This window comes from Pseudopodoces humilis, chromosome 12 (genome assembly GCF_049639895.1).
Source record: "Pseudopodoces humilis isolate 2021_Gansu_Grassland_sample_001 chromosome 12, ASM4963989v1, whole genome shotgun sequence".
NCBI classification, from domain to species: domain Eukaryota; kingdom Metazoa; phylum Chordata; class Aves; order Passeriformes; family Paridae; genus Pseudopodoces; species Pseudopodoces humilis.
The window spans coordinates 19,465,302-19,484,800 of NC_142211.1; the positions used below are offsets into that span (position 1 = coordinate 19,465,302).

General features: G+C 48.3%; 1 protein-coding gene across 1 annotated transcript in view; it reads right to left on the reverse strand.

Annotated features, from left to right (window-relative positions):
* Positions 1-13,452: 13,452 nt before the first annotated feature.
* LOC148183472 (uncharacterized) overlaps positions 13,453-19,499 on the reverse strand; it is a 95,906-nt gene continuing 89,859 nt past the window's right edge. The window contains exon 3 of the mRNA XM_088061493.1: positions 13,453-13,522. Coding sequence (XP_087917619.1) covers positions 13,453-13,522 — 70 coding nt within the window. The remainder of the gene's footprint in view (positions 13,523-19,499) is intronic.

Below are 19,499 nucleotides of genomic sequence, written 5' to 3' on the forward strand. Positions count from 1 at the left end.
AGCCACTGGGGCTCCTTTTCAGTCTGGAGTTCCTGGACCGGGTGTTGGGGTCTCTGGATGCGGGTGTGGATGCCTTCACTGGGGCTGGAGAGGTCAAAGCATCACAGTCCTTTAAATTCCTCGCAGCCGTGTCCATGGGCCAGGAGCAAAAGGTCTAGAGGGTTGGTGGCGCTGCCCATGGACAAGCACATGTGGTCTTGTTTGAGCATCTTTGCGAGGGTGATCCACATGTTCTCCTGGGGCTGTGCTACTAGCCAAGCCTCTACAGCTGATGTTTTCAGGAGCATCTAGATAATCAGGAACATCAGGAACTCAAGGATGGTTTTGCTCTCCATTTTCTATAACAGGACATAAAAGATTAGTTCTAATTTTTGGAGGGGGGGGCTAATTTCTTTTTTCCCTTTCTCTCCCGTCTCCCCCCTCTTTAAAAAAAAAAAAATTATAAGCAAGGTTATTCTGTGTATTGGGGACACATGACCCGACACCAGCAGCAGCACAGAGGTGCATTTTGGTGTAAACTGGCAATTTGGGCTAGGCAACGAGGGTGAGAAGGGGAAGGGGGAGGGAGTTAAGAAGACTTGTGTACTGTCACGGTGTCAGGCGTGACGTTGGCAGTCGTCTCGTTGCAGCCCTGGTAGCAGGACGGTTTGGCCTCTGTCTGGTTGTTGGTCTAGTGGCAGGTCGGTTCAGTGGACTCCGACGACGTCTCCATTTCCAGGCTGCAGTGGACTGCTGTTTTTCAGGACCTGTGTGGGTCTCAGGAGACTTTGAAAGTTCTGAGTCTGGTGCAGGGTTTGTAGGGCCTAAATAAGGTTTTACAATTTTCCCTGGGAGCCACTTAGGTCCTGATGGTGTGGACACACACGCATACCCTCTCCCCCAGATAATCAATGGGAAAGGTCCTGATGTCCGTTGCGATTCAGGATCCTTGATCAGCACCGGTGGCTTCTCCGTGAGTTTGGCATGAGTTGAATCAGAGAGGTGCCAAATTACAGGGGGGTCGGGCACTGTAGGCGAGCAATTTAGAAAGTTCATGACATATAGAGCCTTACAGAGCCTCTCAATGGGAGGAATGATCTCTGTCCCTCCCCGCTGGTGATCAAGGACTCTTTTCAGGTTTTGGTGGGTCCTCTCTACTATTGATTGCCCTGTAGGGGAATGAGGAATGCCCGTGGTGTGTTTCACCCCCCACTCATTGAAAAAGTCTCTTAATTTGTGAGAGGTGTAAGCAGGTCCATTGTCTGTTTTAATTTGTTCTGGGACTCCCAGGGTAGCAAAAGCAAGGAGAAAATGTCGGATGGTGTGCTTGGCATTTTCTCCTGCATGGGCTGAGGCAAACACTGCACCAAAGAAGGTGTCTACGGAGACATGTACATATTTAACTCTCCCGAAGGACGGGACGTGAGTGACATCGGTTTGCCATATCTGTCAGCTGTTAAGTCCTCGGGGGTTAACCCTAGAGTTAACGACTGGTATTTGGAAAGATTGACAATTGGGACAGGTAGCAACTATTGCTCTAGACTGGTCTCTGGGTAGTCTGAACATTCTCATCAGTGCAGGCACGTTTTGGTGGAAGAACTGGTGGGACAATTTCGCTTGTGCGAAAATGTCAGGGACATTGGCTGCTCCAGCAGGCATGACTAAGGCATCTGCCCTCCTGTTTCCTTTGGCAATGGCACCTGGGAGGTCGGTGTGCGCCCTCACATGCATGACATAGTAAGGTTGCTTTCTGTGGGAGATAAGATATACTAATTCAGAAAGCAATTTGTATAAATTTGGGTTAGAGACCTCTTTTAGAAATGCATGTTCTGCTCTCATAGCTATTCCAGCCACATAAGCCGAATCAGTCACCAAATTGAAAGGTTCTTGGAATTTCTCAAAAGCTCTGACAACGGCTGCTAATTCAGCAATCTGTGGTGATCCCTCAACCACTTGGACATCAGACTCCCATTTCTGTGTCCTGGGGTCCTTCCAAGTCATGACTGACTTGTGGGATTTCCCCGAGCCATCTGTGAAAACCGTCAGAGCCTTGAGCGGTGTTTTACTCTGTAATGATTTGGGGACCAAATTAAATGTAGTTTTGAAAAGTCTGTGGCCAGGTGGGTGTATAGAAATTTGGCCTGAATAGCTATCGAGAGCGAACTGAAGGCTCTCATTGGTTTGGAGCAAAGGCTCCAAACTTCCAGTTGCCAATGGGAGGAAGATGCATGTGAACTCACAGGCTGCAAGAGTGCGGAGACGGACTCTAGCTCTTTTAATGAGTTCAGCCATGATTTCCTGCGGAGTGGTAATAGTCTTAGTGGACTGGTTATGTGTAAAGATCCACTCGATGATAAGGAGTGGATCCTTCAATGCCGTGTCCCATTGAAAAATGAGCGCGTGTAAGCGTGGGGCCTTACCCAGGATAACCAGTTGGAAGGGCAGGCTGGGCTCATACTGGTGGGCTTGCCGTGAAGACAGGGCCTCCTGGACCTTGGTGATGGATTCCCGGGCCTCTGGAGTGAGGGAGCGTGGTGAATCGAGGGCTTCGCTGCCGCGGAGCAGGTTGAAGAGGGGCGCAAGAACTTCCGTTGTTACCCCAAGCAGAGGGCGTATCCAGTTGATGGACCCACAGAGCTGATGTAGGTCCCGCAGGGTCTTGGGATCATCTTTGATGGTCAGCTGCTGGGGCACGATGGTCCGTTCACGGATCCGGAGTCCCAGGTAGGTCCAAGGGCAGGTGTGCTGGATCTTGTCTTCACGGATCTCAAATCCAGCGTCCTCAATTGTCTGGATAGTTTTTTGTAAAGTCCGGTGCAGACAGTCGTCGTCAGCAGCACAAACCAGGATGTCATCCATGTAGTGGAGGATGACAGCATCTGGGAACAGGGTCCTCACAGGTGACAGAATGTGGGCCACGTACCATTGGCAGATGGTGGGCCAATTTTTCATCCCTTGCGGGACAACCAGCTAATGGTACCCCTTTAAAGGTGCTTTTCTGTTTGGCGAGGCAACCGAGAATGCAAATATGGGGGTGTCTCGAGGATGGAAGGGTATGTGGAAAAAACAGTCCTTGATGTCAATGATGGCCAGCTTCCAATCCTGAGGGAGCATTGAAGGGGAGGGTATGCCAGGCTGGAGGGGTCCCATATCCTCGATGACATCGTTGATCTTCCGGAGGTCATGAAGGAGTCTCCACCTGTCCTTGCCTGGTTTGCGTAGGACAAAGACAGGGGAGTTCCAAGGGCTATTGGACTCAGTGATGTGGCCCTTGGCAAGCTGCTCTTCCACGAGGGCTTCCAGTGCGCGCAGTTTGGTCTCAGATAGGGGCCACCGATCAACCCACACTGGATGGTGCTGTTTCCAGGTGAGTTGGGGGATGGTAGGCGTGGCTCGCTTCTCAGTGACCCCCACTAAAAATCCCTGCTGGGAATCCGCAGAGATGCCCCCCATTGGGAGAGGAGATCCCGTCCCCAGAGGGTGATTGGTGCTCTCACCACAAATGGCCTGATGGTTGCCATTTTTCCCCAGGTCCTTCGATGACAATATTCTGTTTGCTCCTCATGGAAGCTGTCATTCCTCCAATTCCTGAAATCATGCTTGTCACAGGTTGTAATTCCCAATTGACTGGCCACTCGGAGCGAGCGATGATGGTAACATCTGCTCGGGTGTCTAGCATTCCTGGGCGCTGAATCCTTTCTCCATAACAGAACAGGCTGCAGTCCACATTGGGTTTGCTGGAGCCCACAACCTGAGTCCACATAGCGCTGGGGTTGAGGGGAACCTGATCTGGGCAGTCACTAGGAAGTAAAAAAGCTTGTGCCATGGGAGTCTGTTCCTTTAAATAATAAGGAGGGTCTATGCAGGTCAGAGAGATGGAAATTTCATCTCCAGGGTATATAGTCTGAACCTCAGGAACAGTATGAATTTGTCCTGGAGAGTTGGTTGGATCCCCAAGTATTAAGATGTTGGAGGGACCGCCTGGTGATCCACATTTCCCTGTGGGGATTTTGTAAATACAGTCACCTTTCATATGTAAAGAGAGTCTAGTTACCAGTTGATGCCGGGTTCCCATCTGAAGCGCTCCACCTGCTAGGCTTCATATCGGGGTCCCCGTGGAGGCAGGATGGTGGGTTTGGCAGGAGGGGTGGAGTGGTGCGGCATTTGATTTGATGTCGAAGCGCGGGGCCGTTCCGCACTCTGCCTGAAGTTTCCCGAACACCAGGTTTGTCTGGATAACCCTTGGTGGGCTGGCAGTTGTATAGAATGTCTCTCTGGACAGTCTTTGAAAAAATGTCCAGGCTCGCCACAATTAAAACAACAACTTGTATTGGGGTCTGCAGCATAAGCTCCAGATATCCCCTCTGCCACTCCTTTAGCCACTGCAAGTGCCACTGTATTCTCACTTGAGGCAGAGGAGTGCTTGGTGCAGGCTTCAACCATCTGATCTATGGTTGGTTCGGGGTCCAGAGGGAGGGCTCGCAAAACTGCTTTGCACTCCAAATTAGCATTGGCCATTGCTATTTTTACTAATTATTCCTTTTGCGCCTGAGGGCTCTCTATCTGCTTTTCAATGGCCACTTTTAACTTATCAATATACTTAATAAAAGATTCAGTTGCCCCTTGCTTAATATTGGTGAAGCACTGCGTTGGCACTTTATCATCAGGGGTGGTGAAAAGAGATATCTTAGCAGCATTAGCTATATCCTGTAAGGCTGCTTCAGGCAGATCCTGGGCCTGATCTCGGGGCTTTTGGAAATCTCCTTCTCCTGCTAATTGCTCTGAAATTAGGTCTGTTAGCATCTTTAGCATAAACATCTGCCAATTACTTTAAATGTTTCTTCCACTGCCTCTCCCACAACATGTACTCTGCTGGGGAAAGAAGGCAGTTCATAATATTCTTGATGTCATGCGGGACCATGACGTGGGCAGAGAAGGAGGCTTCCAGCAAGTGTTTAAAAAAATGTGAAACCCTGCCATGTTCCTCGGCAGCTTTACAAAGTTCCTGCAGTTCCCTATTGTGAAGGGACTCCCATGCAGCAACTTGTGCCCCTGCCCTGTCTTTCCTCATTATTACAGGAAAGGCAAGTATTTTCCGGGACAGGGCTGAGTTCCCCGCTCGTGTGGCTTCCTTCTGCACCTCAGCCCAGTGGTCTTCATACTCAGAATCTGAATAAGAAGATTCACTGCTCTCATCTCCTAGTGGAGATAGGACGCCCTTGCTGGCAGCGCCGGGCCGGCTCGGGTGCCTAGAGCTGGCCCTTTTGTGGCCGGGTGGGGAAGCCGAGATGGCCCCGCTCCGGCCGGAGCCGTCCTGACCTCTGGGGCACTGGGACCCTGGAGCAGGAGGGCTGCTGGGGGTGGGGCCCTGGCACGAAGGGGCGGGACCGGGGTCTGCGACGGGGAGGGGTTTCCCGATGGATGGGGCAGGGCCCGACGCGGTTACACCCAACGACGCAGTGGGGGGGGGTGGAGGAACAGGACGCAGCAGGAAGAGAAGGGGTGAAGGCGGGAAAGAGGCCATTTTGGGCATCGAGGGCGGGAAAACCGGGGTGAGAGTGGGACAAAATGGCGGGGCTGGCCACACTGCCGGCACCATCTGTGCTAACACTAGGAACTGGGGGGTACACAACCGGGTGTGAGGGCATGGGAGAGAGGTTAGAGGAAAGACACAGAGCGGCATGGCCACTGCCGCCCTGGTAGGGGTAGAGAGACGGTGGGAGGGTGTCAGGGAGACGGCAGCAGCCCTGTGCCCGGGGGCAATGCCCACCCACCAACTGGCTCTCAGATAGGGAAGAGGGTTTGGGGACACTTGGAGAGGTTGACGGGGTTGGGGGGTTCAACTGGGGACCCAAAACTCCCTCTTCTTTTTTTCCCTCTTTTTCCAATGAGAAAATAATATTTTGAAACACAGGAAAAAGTTTTGCAACAGAAAAATCTCCCTTAGCTTGAACTGTATATAACTTTCTTCCCACATTATCCCAAAAAATTCCTGATTTAGTAGAATCTGAATTAATCTTAAAATGTTTAAAAACCCAATGAATAAATCTCTTTAAATACCCTTTAGAAAACTTAAAATTTCCTGCTTTTAGGGTACTTACAACTTGGATATAAAAGTCCCTCTCAGGTGGGGTCAGCCTCCATGCGGACGACTGGTTTCCCATCCTTTTTCACTCCCCGTCCAGCAGTAAAACAGCAAAGAAAAAGAAAAAAGCCCGAAAAAAACCCTTCACGTGATCGACTTACAATTTCTCTTTGGCAGATGCAGGCGGGCGAAAAAAAAGCTGCTGGGTAGGTGGTCACCTGGGCGGCCGGTCCTCAGGGGCTCTTCCTTGCCCCAGATGGTCAGACGAGGGTCGCGGTCGCAGCCTCTTGGATAGCCTCTTGCTAAAACGCAAGCAAACTTCTTCGAGGGGCAGCGGCTCAAATGGCGGCATGCCTCACAGCTAAAACTGCAGGCGGACGCTTCTTCAGGGCTTCTTCGAAGGCCTCACGTTGAGACGCCAGTTGCCGTGGTGACAGAAAGCCCGGAGCACCGCGACTTCTCTAGAGAGGCAGCCCTGAAAAGGGCTGGGTCGAAGCGCTTGTGAGCAGCTTCAGGCAGTCGAGTGATTCCAGCTCAGCTCAGCGGCGGCGGGCAGGCGACACGGGAAGCAGGGACGAGAAAGCTGGTCCAGCGTTCCACTAAGCACAAACCTTTATTCAGGCAGAGCTTTGGCAATGGGAGCCAGCAACAGCTAATCTGCCAAACAGGGGAAAACCCGGGGTATTTATAGGAGAGGAGAGGGGCAGGGGGGAGCCCGAGTTACATGTATCGGGGTGGGACAGCAGGGGGGAACACCAGTGGGGCACAACAGTTTAACATAACTAACTCAAAGAGCCCTGGGAGCGATACATTGTCTCTCTCTGAGTGAAAGGTGTCTTGCCTCCAGGAGAGAGCCAGGATCTCGGGCTCGGCAGGCTCCTCCGCACCCACAGACGGTCAGGCAAGTAAATGTAACTTCAGCTGTCTTAAATCCAATACTCACTGAGGTAGATAGTATTAGACACAACACACTGTAAAATAGAGCTGCTATAGTTTTTTTGCTGTTAGCACATGGGTACGAGGATTTTGGTGGAATGTGTTGTATGAACCTCTCTAGGGAGCTTTGCTATTACTATTAGTCATTATTATACTGCTTTGTGTTATTCCATACATCATAAAACTGGTGACCCACTTGGTAGAAAACACAATAAAGAGAGTTTGGCTGGTGCAAGAAGAAAAAGGGGGGAATTGTAGTAATGCATCTGAACAGCTTGGGCCATAGTGTGCTCCAGCCAAACTGTCTGTAGAGTTTATTATCAGATCTTCTGGAATTTCTCAAGGTTGCTGAGACATAAGCTATTCTAAAAATAAGAAAGAAGAGGCTGATAAGCAAGAAAACAAGACCACAAGAGCCAGCTAACAGAGGGCAGTTGAACACCTGGACTGTAACCAATCATGTGCCCTGAGGAGTGTGTGCAGAGCACATGGACAGGATAGGGGCACCAATGAAAAGATGTGTGTTCATGTGAACAGTAGTTTTAGAATGTATAAATAAGTGTATAATGTAAACAATAAAGGGCTTCTGCAAAATCATATTGATTTATTGATCAGAGATCCTGAGAGCTCCCCTACCACCCCAGGTGCAGGACTCTACACTTGCCTTTGTTGAATTTCAGACAGTGCTTTTCTGCCCATCTCTCCAAACTGTCAAAGTCCTTCTGAAGGGCTGCTCAGTACTCTGGGGTATTGACCACTCCTCCTAGTTTTGTATCATCAGTGAACTTGTTGTCTGAAACAACACATTGAAATACACAAATAGGCTGTATACTTAGCATAACATATGATAAGGGTGCATGTTAAAAGTAACAGCAGGAAACAAAAAAAGAGTATTTTTAAATCTACTGTATCAATAACATTCTCATGAAATTTTTTCTACATTAAATTTTTAGAAACATCTTAATTTCACTGACTGACATGGTTGCAAGAATCTATTAAGCTAAGTTATGACTGAACCCCCTTCCATTCCAAATTATTATCACTTTGAAATTACAGGGCTTTCAAGCAAAGATATGGGAAAAGGAATAACAGTTATTTATTTATATGTATATATATATGTATAACAAGGCACACAAACAACAGCAGTAGCAAGAACAAATGGGAAAAAAACCCCCAGAGACCCAGTAGCTGTTGTAGTTTAAGGCCTGGCGATCTGAAGATTCCGGGATGTAACGGAAAGCTAGTAACCCACCCCTCTCTGTTAGGATAGCAAGGCCCCTTGCAATTAGCCAATAGCACCTAGGTGTGACGTATGTAAATGGGAGTAACATAGTGAACCTAGGCTATAAAATGGAAAATTCCCCTGTAATAAACGCCATTAACGCCATCCATCACATTGATGCTGTGGGTTGTGGACCACCGGCTGAAGATAGCCGCCGTGCTGGAGCTGGCCAGGGTGCCTGCCTTGCTTGAAAACCCAACATCTGGTGCCAGAAACCCCGGAGGAAAAGTGGAAAGAAACGTGAGAAGAAATTTAAAAAGCAAGGATACCCTGGACCAGCGAGCAGCGGCCAAGATAGCTGGACTAGTCTTGGCGAAGGAAATCCTGGGCCCAGAAGGAAGATGGAATCACTGATAAAGGTCGTATCTGAATTATATAAGCAGTGGGGGATAGATTGTAAATCTAAGGATTTTATGCTTGCTGTTACACAGCTTTTACAAATGGGTGTTATAGAGCAGCCAGTGGACATTCTTCACCCTGAGGTGTGGGAGAAATGTACCAGAGCTCTGGCTAATGAAACTGTAGATTCTGGTAATATGAAGCATTTTAAGTCATGGGGTAAGGTCGTTAAGGCCTTGAAAAAAGCTAGACAAAAGCAAGAAACCTGGATGGCAGCAAAAGACTGTCTCTTGGTCACCCCAAAACTAGGAGTCAGTGCTACAACACAAACTTTAGAGCCTCCAGATGAGAGCAGCTCAGCTGAGCAGAAGGGGACACAGGAGAACGATATGCCCCCTAAAACCCCAAACCCTGAGCCGCCCTCAGAGGGACAACAGAAAGCAAGAGATTTTTGGAAAAATTTAACAGAAGAAGCTAGAAATGTAGCAAAGATAGTAAGGGGAAAAACATCCCCTGAAAGGCTTAAAGATGGCGCAGAGAAAAAAGTTGTAGAGCGGGAAAAATATGTCTTTAACAAAGAACAAAAGCTGGCCTTGGAGGATGAGCATGGCTGGGGGGTTGGGAAAGATAAGAAATGTGTAAAGGACAGCGGGGGATGGGTACAGAATGATTGGAATGCGAAGGCGGTGGAAAGTGGGTGGGACAAGGGGCGGGACAGAGCCTGTAGTGAGGGGCGGAGGGAAAGGCGGAGTGGAGGGTGGAACAAAAGGCGTGAAGAACCAGGAGGGAGGGAACAGCCCGCCCACAGGGGTGGTAGGCGGGGCCGGAGCCCAACAAAAAGGCACGGCAAACAGGAAGTAGCCAGCCAGTCGAGTTCTGACTCTGATCGAGATACGAGCGATGAAGGGTCAGAGCCAGAGTCCTCAGAAGAGGAAACAATAAAGATAAACAAGAACATCCCCCCCCACATTAAAAAAGAACTGAGACAGGACACCCCTCTCACAGACTGGGGACAGATAAGAGCAGAATATGCCACCTGGGTTCCTCCAGACGCGTTAGTATTCCCAGTCAGGGTGTCTGAGGGGGGGCAAAGGGTTTATTCACCAATAAATCCTAAAGAAGTTAAAACGCTTGTTAAAGCAGTTTCAGAAAAAGGGCTTAATTCAGCCATGGTCACCTCCCTTATCGATGGTCTTTTTGGAGGTGATGACCTGCTCCCTTTTGATATAAAACACATTTGCAGAATGTTTTTTGATGGAGCAGGGATGATTGTTTTTAAACAAGAATGGGAAGACAACTGTGCCAGATACCTAGCCCAAGTAAATGGAGCAGACCACCCATTACACGGTTCCAGTTTACCGCGATTAATGGGCACAGACCCAGCCATGGCTACACCTCAGGCACAAGCCCAGGGTATGCGAGCCCATGAAGTTATGACAACCACTCGTGCGGCCAGAGAAGCTATTCGCTCAGCACCTAGAGTAGTTGCTAAGCCATCACCGTGGACTACCATAAAACAAAAAGAAAGTGAGAGCTTTACACAATTTGTAGACCACCTCCAGGCAGCTGTTGACTCCTCTTCCCTGCCCCCAGAGGCAAAAGGCCCAGTCATGGCAGACTGCTTACGACAGCAGTGCAATTCGACAACCAAGGAAATTCTCCAGTCACTACCGGCAGGGGCAAATATTGCAGAGATGATCAAACATGTCGCGAGGGAGGAACAGGCAGTTCCGATTCAAACTGCAATCTGCACAGCAGTTGCTAACGTGATGGCGTGTTTCAAATGCGGTCAGGCAGGTCATGTTGCTGCAAATTGCAAAAAGGGAGGGGCCCTGGCAGAGCCCACCTCACAGCAGAACCAGTTTAAAGGACCATGCTGGGCTTGTGGGAAAAAGGGGCACCTTGCCAGAGAATGCAGATCCAAGGCTCAGGGAAACGGGAGGGGGAGAGGACAGCAGGGCCGCACCCAGTTCTCTCCCACTTGGGATGCGAGGTGGCCCAGCTATGCCAATCCTGCAAGAACCGAGCTGCTCCCAAACCCATTACCCCCCCGAGAGGCAACCACTTTCATAACTCAGCCAGTTGCTCAGCCAACCCTGCCTTATCTGCCTCAGGGGCAGCAGGGATCACACTCGGGGGACCGGACCCCAGGGTGGCCCTGGCAGTAAGGTGTGACAACCCACCGGTTGTATGGGGGATCTGCACTCTTTATGACACCTCAGGTGATCAAAGTATCCCCTCTGGGTCCATCAGTGTTCCTTTTCTAATTGATACTGGGGCAGATGTCACAGTCATTCCGGAGACAAATTGGCCTCCTCTCTGGAAACTAGAGGATGCCCCCATGGTGGGCGGGGTTGGAGGGCTGTCACGAGCTCGGAGAAGCGCACAGCTAATAGCCATTACACTCCACACAGAAAAAGGGCCAGAAAAAACTATTGCCCTCTTCCCGTATGTCATGACAGGAATCCCAGCATTGCTAGGGAGAGACGCCCTAGCCTTGCTAAAAGCCAGGGTGACAAATTTACCCTAAGGGCCACTGCTGTGCACCCACTGCCACCAATCAAACTTTCTTGGAAATCATCTGACCCAGTGTGGGTCGAGCAGTGGCCCCTGTCCAAGCCTTGATTAGATGCCCTTCTTGAGTTAGTTAACCGTGAATTACAACAAGGTCACATAGAGCCATCTACTAGCCTGTAGAATACCCCTGTTTTCGTAATCCCTAAGCGATCCAGAGAAGGGTTTCGCCTCCTCCACGATTTACGTGAAGTGAATAAGAAAATTCAACCCATGGGACCTGTTCAAACACTGTTACCTATGAACTCTATGGTGCCAGAGGGCCAACCCTGTGCTGTTCTTGATATCAAAGACTGTTTCTTTTCTATACCCCTACATGAAGAAGACAGGGAGCGGTTTGCTTTCTCAGTGGTGTTTCCAAACAGCCAGCGCCCCAACCTACGCTTTCAGTGGAAAGTGCTGCCTCAGGGGATGGTCAACTCACCTACAATCTGTCAAATCACAGTCGATTGAGCGCTGGCACCGATCCGTCATAGCAACTCGACTGCGACCATCATCCAGTACATGGATGACATCCTGATTGCTGCACCCTCGGGAGGTCAGGTAGACCAGTTAGTGTCAACAATCACAGAGACTCTAAAAGCAAATGGCTTTGAAATCGCGAGTGCAAAAATAAAAAAGGGGCCATATGTAACCTTTTTGGGGGTGGGGATCACAGACTCTTACATATCCCCTCCCCAGATAAAGATCCGTCGGGACATCAAAACGCTCCATGACGTGCAGCAGCTGGTGGGATCCCTGCAATGGCTCTGCAACATCGACCTAATCCCACCTGAGAAGATGACCCCCCGTATGATCTCCTGAGAGGGAAAAATCCATGGGAACACAAAGCCCTGACAGCAGAAGCAATGAACTCTCTTGACTTCATCGAACAGCAGGTATCTTTAAGCTCTCTCTCCAGATGGAAGCCCCAGGTACCACTCGCTCTGTACCTGCACTTCACAAAGGGAGGGGGGGTAGGAGCACTGGCTCAAGGCCCCCCAGGAAAAGCTCACCCAATACAGTGGATAGTCCTGGGAAAACAGACACGTGCATTTTCCCCAGGAGCGGAATACCTCAGCAGCCTCATTATGAAAGGCAGAAAACTTGCTCTGAAACATCTTGGCATTGAACCAGCCAGAATATTCTTGCCTTTCCGCAAGCAACTCTCTACACAGTCAACAGTGATGTCAGAATACCTGGCGACAGCTCTGGTTGGGTTTGGCGGAGAGATTCAGTATTCTGCAAAGCCCCCTTGGACTCAGATGCTAGCTGTTGTCGACATAGACCTACCACAAAAGGTCATGGACCGGCCCCAGCCAGGACCAACAGTTTTCACAGATGCATCCTCAACAACCTCCACTGCGACTGCAGTGTGGCAATCAGAGGATGAGTGGCACTGTGTCTTAGTTTAGGGCAAATTAGGAAGGAAAACTCCAAATGGGGATTTCCCCAGGGAAATGCCCCTCCCCACCAACTGGTCCGGGAAAAGAAAAAAAAAAAAAAATTCCTTGGAGAGAAGTGGAAAAAGCTGTTTATTTAACAGAAATTGAGTAATATTAAATAATAAAACCTCTTGCTGTTCGATGGGATGGCAAATCTAGGAAGAAAAAAAGTCATTTTCATGTCATGTAGCTCGGCTCGCTCAGGTTCTTATCAGTCCCTCCGGCGCTGGAAAGTGCCGAGGCCCAGGCCCCGGTGGGCCACAGGCGTGAGCTCCTGGGGTTTGGCTGGGTGTTCAGTCCAGAGCAGGCTTGCACAGATCCAAGAAAATTGGGAAAAAAAGCAAACAAAGGTCCAGGGAACTCCTCTGCCTCAGCTAGCTAAAACTAACTAAAAGCCAGAGAGAAGCTCTGTCCCGCTGTCTGTCTGTGCTGCAGACACCACAGTCCAGGAGCGGGATGTGGGGGAGTGATGTTTTTTTTTTTTTTAAACACAAACTGCGCGCTTCTTCTTCTCCCTCTCTTGCTCTTAAAGCCAGTCTTAAAGGTGCAGAACTTAATATATAACATAAACCAGACGATTGGGGATACCAGTATCATAAAGTCACCCCAGGACACACTGTGTCAAAGCGACTGATCGTACACTCTCAGTCCAGCAACTGGAAGTAGCAGCTGTAGTACTGGCATGCGGACTGTTCCAAACAGAGCATCTTAACATTGTAACTGATTCAATGTTGGTAGCCAAGCTTTGCCTGGCTATGTCAGGACCCGGCATATCAACATCTACAGCAGCTCTGATGCTAGAAGAAGCGCTCTCCTCTCGAAAAGGCACCATATCAGTCATCCATGTTAACAGCCACAATCCGGTCAAAGGGTTCTTCCAAGTCGGCAACGACAAAGCAGATGCTGCCGCAAAAGGATTGTGGACCCTACAAGAAGCTCGTCAGCTACACGAAACCCTGCACATCGGAGCCAAAGCACTAGCAAAGAGATATGAAATCTCAGTTGCTGATGCAAAACATGTAGTAGCTTCCTGCCCTCACTGCCAAAAAGCACCACTGTGGTCCTGTGGAATCAACCCCAGAGGCCTAAAAGCCTCAGAGATATGGCAAACAGACTTTACATTGTGCCAGCTGTTAAAACCCCGAGCATGGCTTGCAGTAACAGTGGATACGTACAGCGGAATGATTGTAGCCATGCAGCACCTGAAAACCAACTCCAAAGCAACTATCCAGCATTGGCTAACAGCCATGGCTTGGCTCGGCATCCCCAAGCAAATCAAAACGGACAATGGTGCAAATTTTATCTCAAAGCCGAGCCAGGAATTTGCCTCCAAATGGGGTATCACTCTAGTGCAAGGCATCCCGTACAATAGCACAGGACAAGCCATCGTTGAGCGAGCAAACCAAACCTTGAAAGCCAAGCTAGAAGTGTTAGCAAAGTCAGAAAGCTTTAACAATTCCATTCCCCAGGCAGACCAGGCGCGCTTGCTAGCAACTGCACTGTTAGCATTGAACAGCATTGAACCAATTCCCTAGGGGAGATGAAATAAACAGTCCCTCCCAAAAACACTGGGCCACTCGAGCTCTAGAAGAGGGCCCGCAGGTCATAATCAGAAATGAGTTAGGGGAGTGGGAGCAAGGTTGGAGATTAGTACTCTCAGGGCGAGGGTACGCTGCAGTGAAAAGAGATGGTAAAGTGGTGTCCACTTAAGTCAATAAAACCAGACCTTAAAAATGAAACTGACAAGAACTCTGAAGTTTTGTTTGCAGGACCTGATCATTGGGCGCCCGCGTGATGCATATGCTCCACTGCCAGAAGGAGGCGATGAACCACCAGACAACCCAAAGACGCCCAAAACTCCTAAGCCTGTGAAACCCAAGCGACAACAACTTTTGTGTGTAATCTTGTTTTTAGCACTTGTTAGCAGCAAGCAGGTTGGTGCAGAATATAACCCCCATCAACCATTCAGGTGGATCTTACGCCGTGCCTCGAACAAAGTGATCAAAGAGGTAGTCACAGCAGGCACCCCAAAGTTCTTTGTGCTCATCCGAGACATTTTCCCTGGTATAGTAACTCATAACATCCACCCTCGCTTTGAGCTGTACCAGTCATACTGGTGCCCAGCCACCAACCCAGGCAAAGACTACTGCCACCAACCAGGGTATTGGTTTTGTGGCTATTGGGGGTGCTAAACAATAGTCCTGAGTAACCGGTGGGCACCACCAAAAGCAGACGAGTTTCTGCAGGTAACCTGGGGTCCGTCAGGCTGTATGCGTCCCAGTTTCAACTCTATAGGGCAAGTGTTTTATGGCTTTTATGATGACCAATCTAAAGTCTGTCATCAAATGATCATGCAGGTTCTGCAGCCAGCAGATGTGGGCTGGACCACCGGAAGAATGTGGTCGGTATTCTTGCACAAACCTGGTAAAAATCCCGGTGAAGTAGTACAAATTATCTGGCTCCCAGTTATAATGCCTGAAGCAGTTGGCCCCAACCTTGTAGTACAGGCTGAGAACCCACGATCTAATAGTCTATACCCGCCGCATAAGCAAGAAGCTTCTCCCCAAAGATCTGAAGCCGCTGCTTTCGATTCACTCTATCGAATGTTAGATGCCACCTTTTTACCTCTAAATCAATCCAACCCTAATGCCACAGAATCCTGCTGGCTGTGTTATGACACACAGCCCCCTTACTATGAGGCTGTGGCCCTTAACAACCGGCCGTTGTGGGTTAATGCAGAAGCCCCAGTCCAGTGCCGCAGTGAGTCACCTTCTCGCAGAATCACCATCAGCCAGATGACAGGGCAAGGGTTTTGCGTGGGCAAAGCCACTGTTGTTGACAAAAAAGTTTGTGCGACCACCGTGCAGGTGGACAGGTCCAAGAGATGGGCAATTGCCCCCCTGTCTGGCATGTGGGTTTGCAACCACAATGGGCTAAGCCCTTGCATTTATACCCAAAGCTTTAACTCCTCTGTTGACTTTTGTGTATTAGCTGTTATCATTCCCAGGGTCCTATACCACTCCAAAGAAGAAGTGAGCCAGTACCTTGAGCAAGCAGGCTGCCTTCAGAAAAGAGAGCTGCTGACAGGACTGTCAATAGCAATGCTGCTCGGCTTGGGAGCAACCGGAGCAGCCACGGGTGTCTCCGCTCCGGTAACCCAGAGTCAGAAGTCTCTCTCAGCTACAAATGACAGTAGATGAAGATCTACAGAGAATTGAAAAATCCATATCCTTTCTAGAAAAATCAGTCTCCTCACTCTCTGAAGTTGTTTTGCAGAACAGGCGAGGTCTCGACCTTCTATTCGTGCAGCAAGGAGGCCTCTGCATCGCCCTGAAAGAAGAGTGCTGCTTCTACGCAGACCACACCGGAGTAGTGAGAGACACCACGGCAGAGCTACGAGACAGGCTGTCTCAACGGAAGGCAGAGAGAGAAGCTCAGCAAAGCTGGTTCCAATCCTGGTTCGATCAAGCTCCATGGCTAACCACCCTGGTGTCTACCCTGATTGGACCAGTTGTGATGATTTTACTTGTGCTAATCTTTGGACCATGTATTTTAAATAAGCTTGTGTCCTTTGTTAAGAACCGATTAGAAAAAGTTAACATTTTGTTTATAGAAAGGCAACAGATGCTTTAAAATATACTTAGTTATTGCATGTGCTTTACATTTACCAATGAAAATTGTAGTATCTATTTTATAAGCTTTTAGCTTTTTAGTTAAGTATAATGTATCCTATATTTTACTCAATTTTATATTATTCATTTTTAAAACTTTTTAATAGAGATAAGTTAGACAGACTGTTTAGAAATATGTATATAGAAAATAACATTAGAATTTTTAAGACTAATACACCTTATATTTTAGCAAATTAATTATTCATAAAGAGAGTGGAATATGTTGTAGTTTAAGGCCCGGCGATCTGAAGATTCCGGGATGTAACAGAAAGCTAGTAACCCATCCCTCTCTGTTAGGATAGCAAGGCCCCTTGCAATTAGCCAATAGTACCTAGGTGTGACGTATGTAAATGAGAGTAACATAGTGAATCTAGGCTATAAAATGTAAAATTCCCCTGTAATAAACGCCATTAACGCCATCCATCACATTGATGCTGTGGGTTGTGGACCACCGGCTGAAGATAGCCGCCGTGCTGGAGCTGGCCAGGGCGCCTGCCTTGCTTGAAAACCCAACAAGTAGCAACCTTCTTTTGGCTGTCAAACACTTTCCCCTTTGGTAAGGTTATGGTCACAGCCAGCAGGGGCACTGGTGGCTCCTGGCTGAGCAGGGCAGGTATGATGATTCCCCAGTGGCTGCAGAGGGCGCTGTGGCACAAACTCAGCTGCTTCTCTGCACATGGGTAATGGAGGCTCAGTCAGCAGATGAGATAGAAAAGGGTCTTCCTTTACAAATTCACAGGGGCAATTGATCCTGATGCCCCTCCAGATGGCAGAATGGGCTGTAGAAGGAACCTCAGAGCAGCAGGCTGGAACGGCAGAGGCAGGCTCAAGTGCACGTGGCAAGAAAAACGTAGCAGAAACTCCACAGCTGTAGCAGGAGCCAAGGGAGTTGGGCGGACAGGGGGTGTTGGGGTAAAGTGTAGTGAGGAACCCAAAGCAGCAACAGAAAAATGGGCTGGGCAGTGGCAGCCGGCCTCCTGCAAACAGCCGGGAAATATTCACTCAGAGGAGGTCGGGGGTCGGGGACCTGGGTTTTCCCCTGAGTAGATGGTAAGGGTCCTTCCCAGTGAGATCAGGTGTTGATAAGGTCCCAGTGCAATGGCCAGTCTTACAAGGAAAGCCTCACTCATGGTAGGAGAAGCAGTAAAAGACAGAACTCTGTGGTGGCGGTGAATTCTTCCCACAGCAACCGCAGCCTGGCTGTCTCCCTCCCCCCCCCCCCCCCCCCCCCCCCCCCCTCCCCCCCCCCTCCCCCCCCCCCCCCCCCCCCCCGACCCAAGAGCAAGAGAGAAATTGAGGAGATTGAGGAGCTGAGACCAGCCTCTCACCCCCTAGCCAAAATTTCTCAGTATCTCTGCACTTTCCAAGAGAAAGCTTCCAAGCTAAGCCTGCAGCCAACTGCACCCTTCCCCCTCCTTCTCCTCTCAGCCACATCTTTTGTCTGTCTTAAGTATCATTGCTATAATCTCTTAAGCAACAAATGTGAGAAAATTCCCTGAAGTAAAGAAAAAGGAAAAAAACTCCTAACCTCCAACACTGGTAGAGCCTTGTGGTTTGGATTTAGTATGAGATTAATGTTAACATACTGATGTTTTGATTGTTGCTAAGTAGTGCTTACCCTAAACTTTTCAGTGTCTCATGCTCTGCCAGTGCACAAGAAGCTGTGAGGGAACATGACCAGGACAGCTGACCTGAACTGGCCAAATGGATATTCTATTCCTTAGAATATCATGCTCAGTATATATACTGGGTGGAATTAGCCAGAAGCCACAAATCGTTACTCAGGGACAGGCTGGGCATTGAGCAACTGTGTTTTGCATCGCTTGTTTTGTTAGCGTTCAGGAACACACATAACCATGAATGGTTATATGAAGATGCTTTATTTAAAGAGCTCTGGGTGTCAGGGGTACACATACCCAAATCTGACCCGATTTGGTTTTGAGTTGAACATATTTTATACTCTATCATTACACAATTTACATATTAATTATTAAATTTACATTGTTCTATTGTAAGCATTGTTTTTACCCAAGCATGGATTTCTCGTGATCCCCCCCTAGCCCCCTAACATTGTTCCTCATGTTCTTTAAACAATAATTGTATCTAATCACATCTAACAATTGTATCATTTATCATATACTGACTACACAGGTGCAGTTTGACCTGATCTTTAGCAAGCACAAGGCCTAACATTTCTCAGGGCCTACTTTTCCCAAGGCTTTCCAAACCTAACTTTCTTTCTAAGTCTCTGAATTTTCTAAGATTTTAGAACCTTTTACTATCATTCCCTCCTTTGAAAGCATTTTCACTTCACTATAAGTGCAAATGCTTTCACTTGATACAGTCCTTTGTTTCTGAGTTGATACTTGGTGTTCTTCGAATCCTTGATTGATGTAAACGTTGTCCTGGATGCTGTCAGGAACTGGAGAACCAGAAGATGGTGGGTGTGGATCTCGCGTCAGTGCCTTTATTATTTTCTGGTTCCAGGACGTTTTCTTCTGTATTTCTCCTTTTAAGATGCTGTAAACTAACCAAATTTCTAAGAATACAATTAGTAAGATTATCACACTCTCAATGATAGATTTAATCCACGAACTCACATTCTACCCTAACCTTTTGAAGATTTTGCCTAACCAATTTATAGTCAAATCCTTTTGCTCTTCCTGTGCTCCATGCTCTATTTGTTGCAACTGATTGATGTCATAGTCTACATCTGCAGTCACATTTGGGATGTGGATGCAATGATCAATCCTTCCCCTAAAAAAACTCACACACTCCATGTTCTCTCAGGAGTAATAAATTGTAATTGTACGTTTAGTTCTTTAAATCTTTCCCGGCTGACTCTTGCTAGTCTATCTACCTGACCTGTTTCTCTATTCTAATAGTTTGCTATCTGCTCTAGGGCCCACCCAAATTTCACTCTACTAGAAGGTTCTTGCCAAGTGTTATCTTGATTCTATTCCTATCTTAATCTTGCCTAGCTATGCCTGTGTCTAGCCACTGAGTTGATTTTGCCATTGTTAGCATCCGAACCAAGATTAATTTTTGCTTTAGCAATTTTACCAATGCCTCTGCACCCCAATGACATTAGTTATGTTTAATTTGTAGAACTTTTCTCATTATCAAGGGGGATTAACACTATTTGTCTTTGTGCAGTTACATACCACTCTTCTGAAATCTTTTGTGCATTTAGCAAATGTCCCAATTTC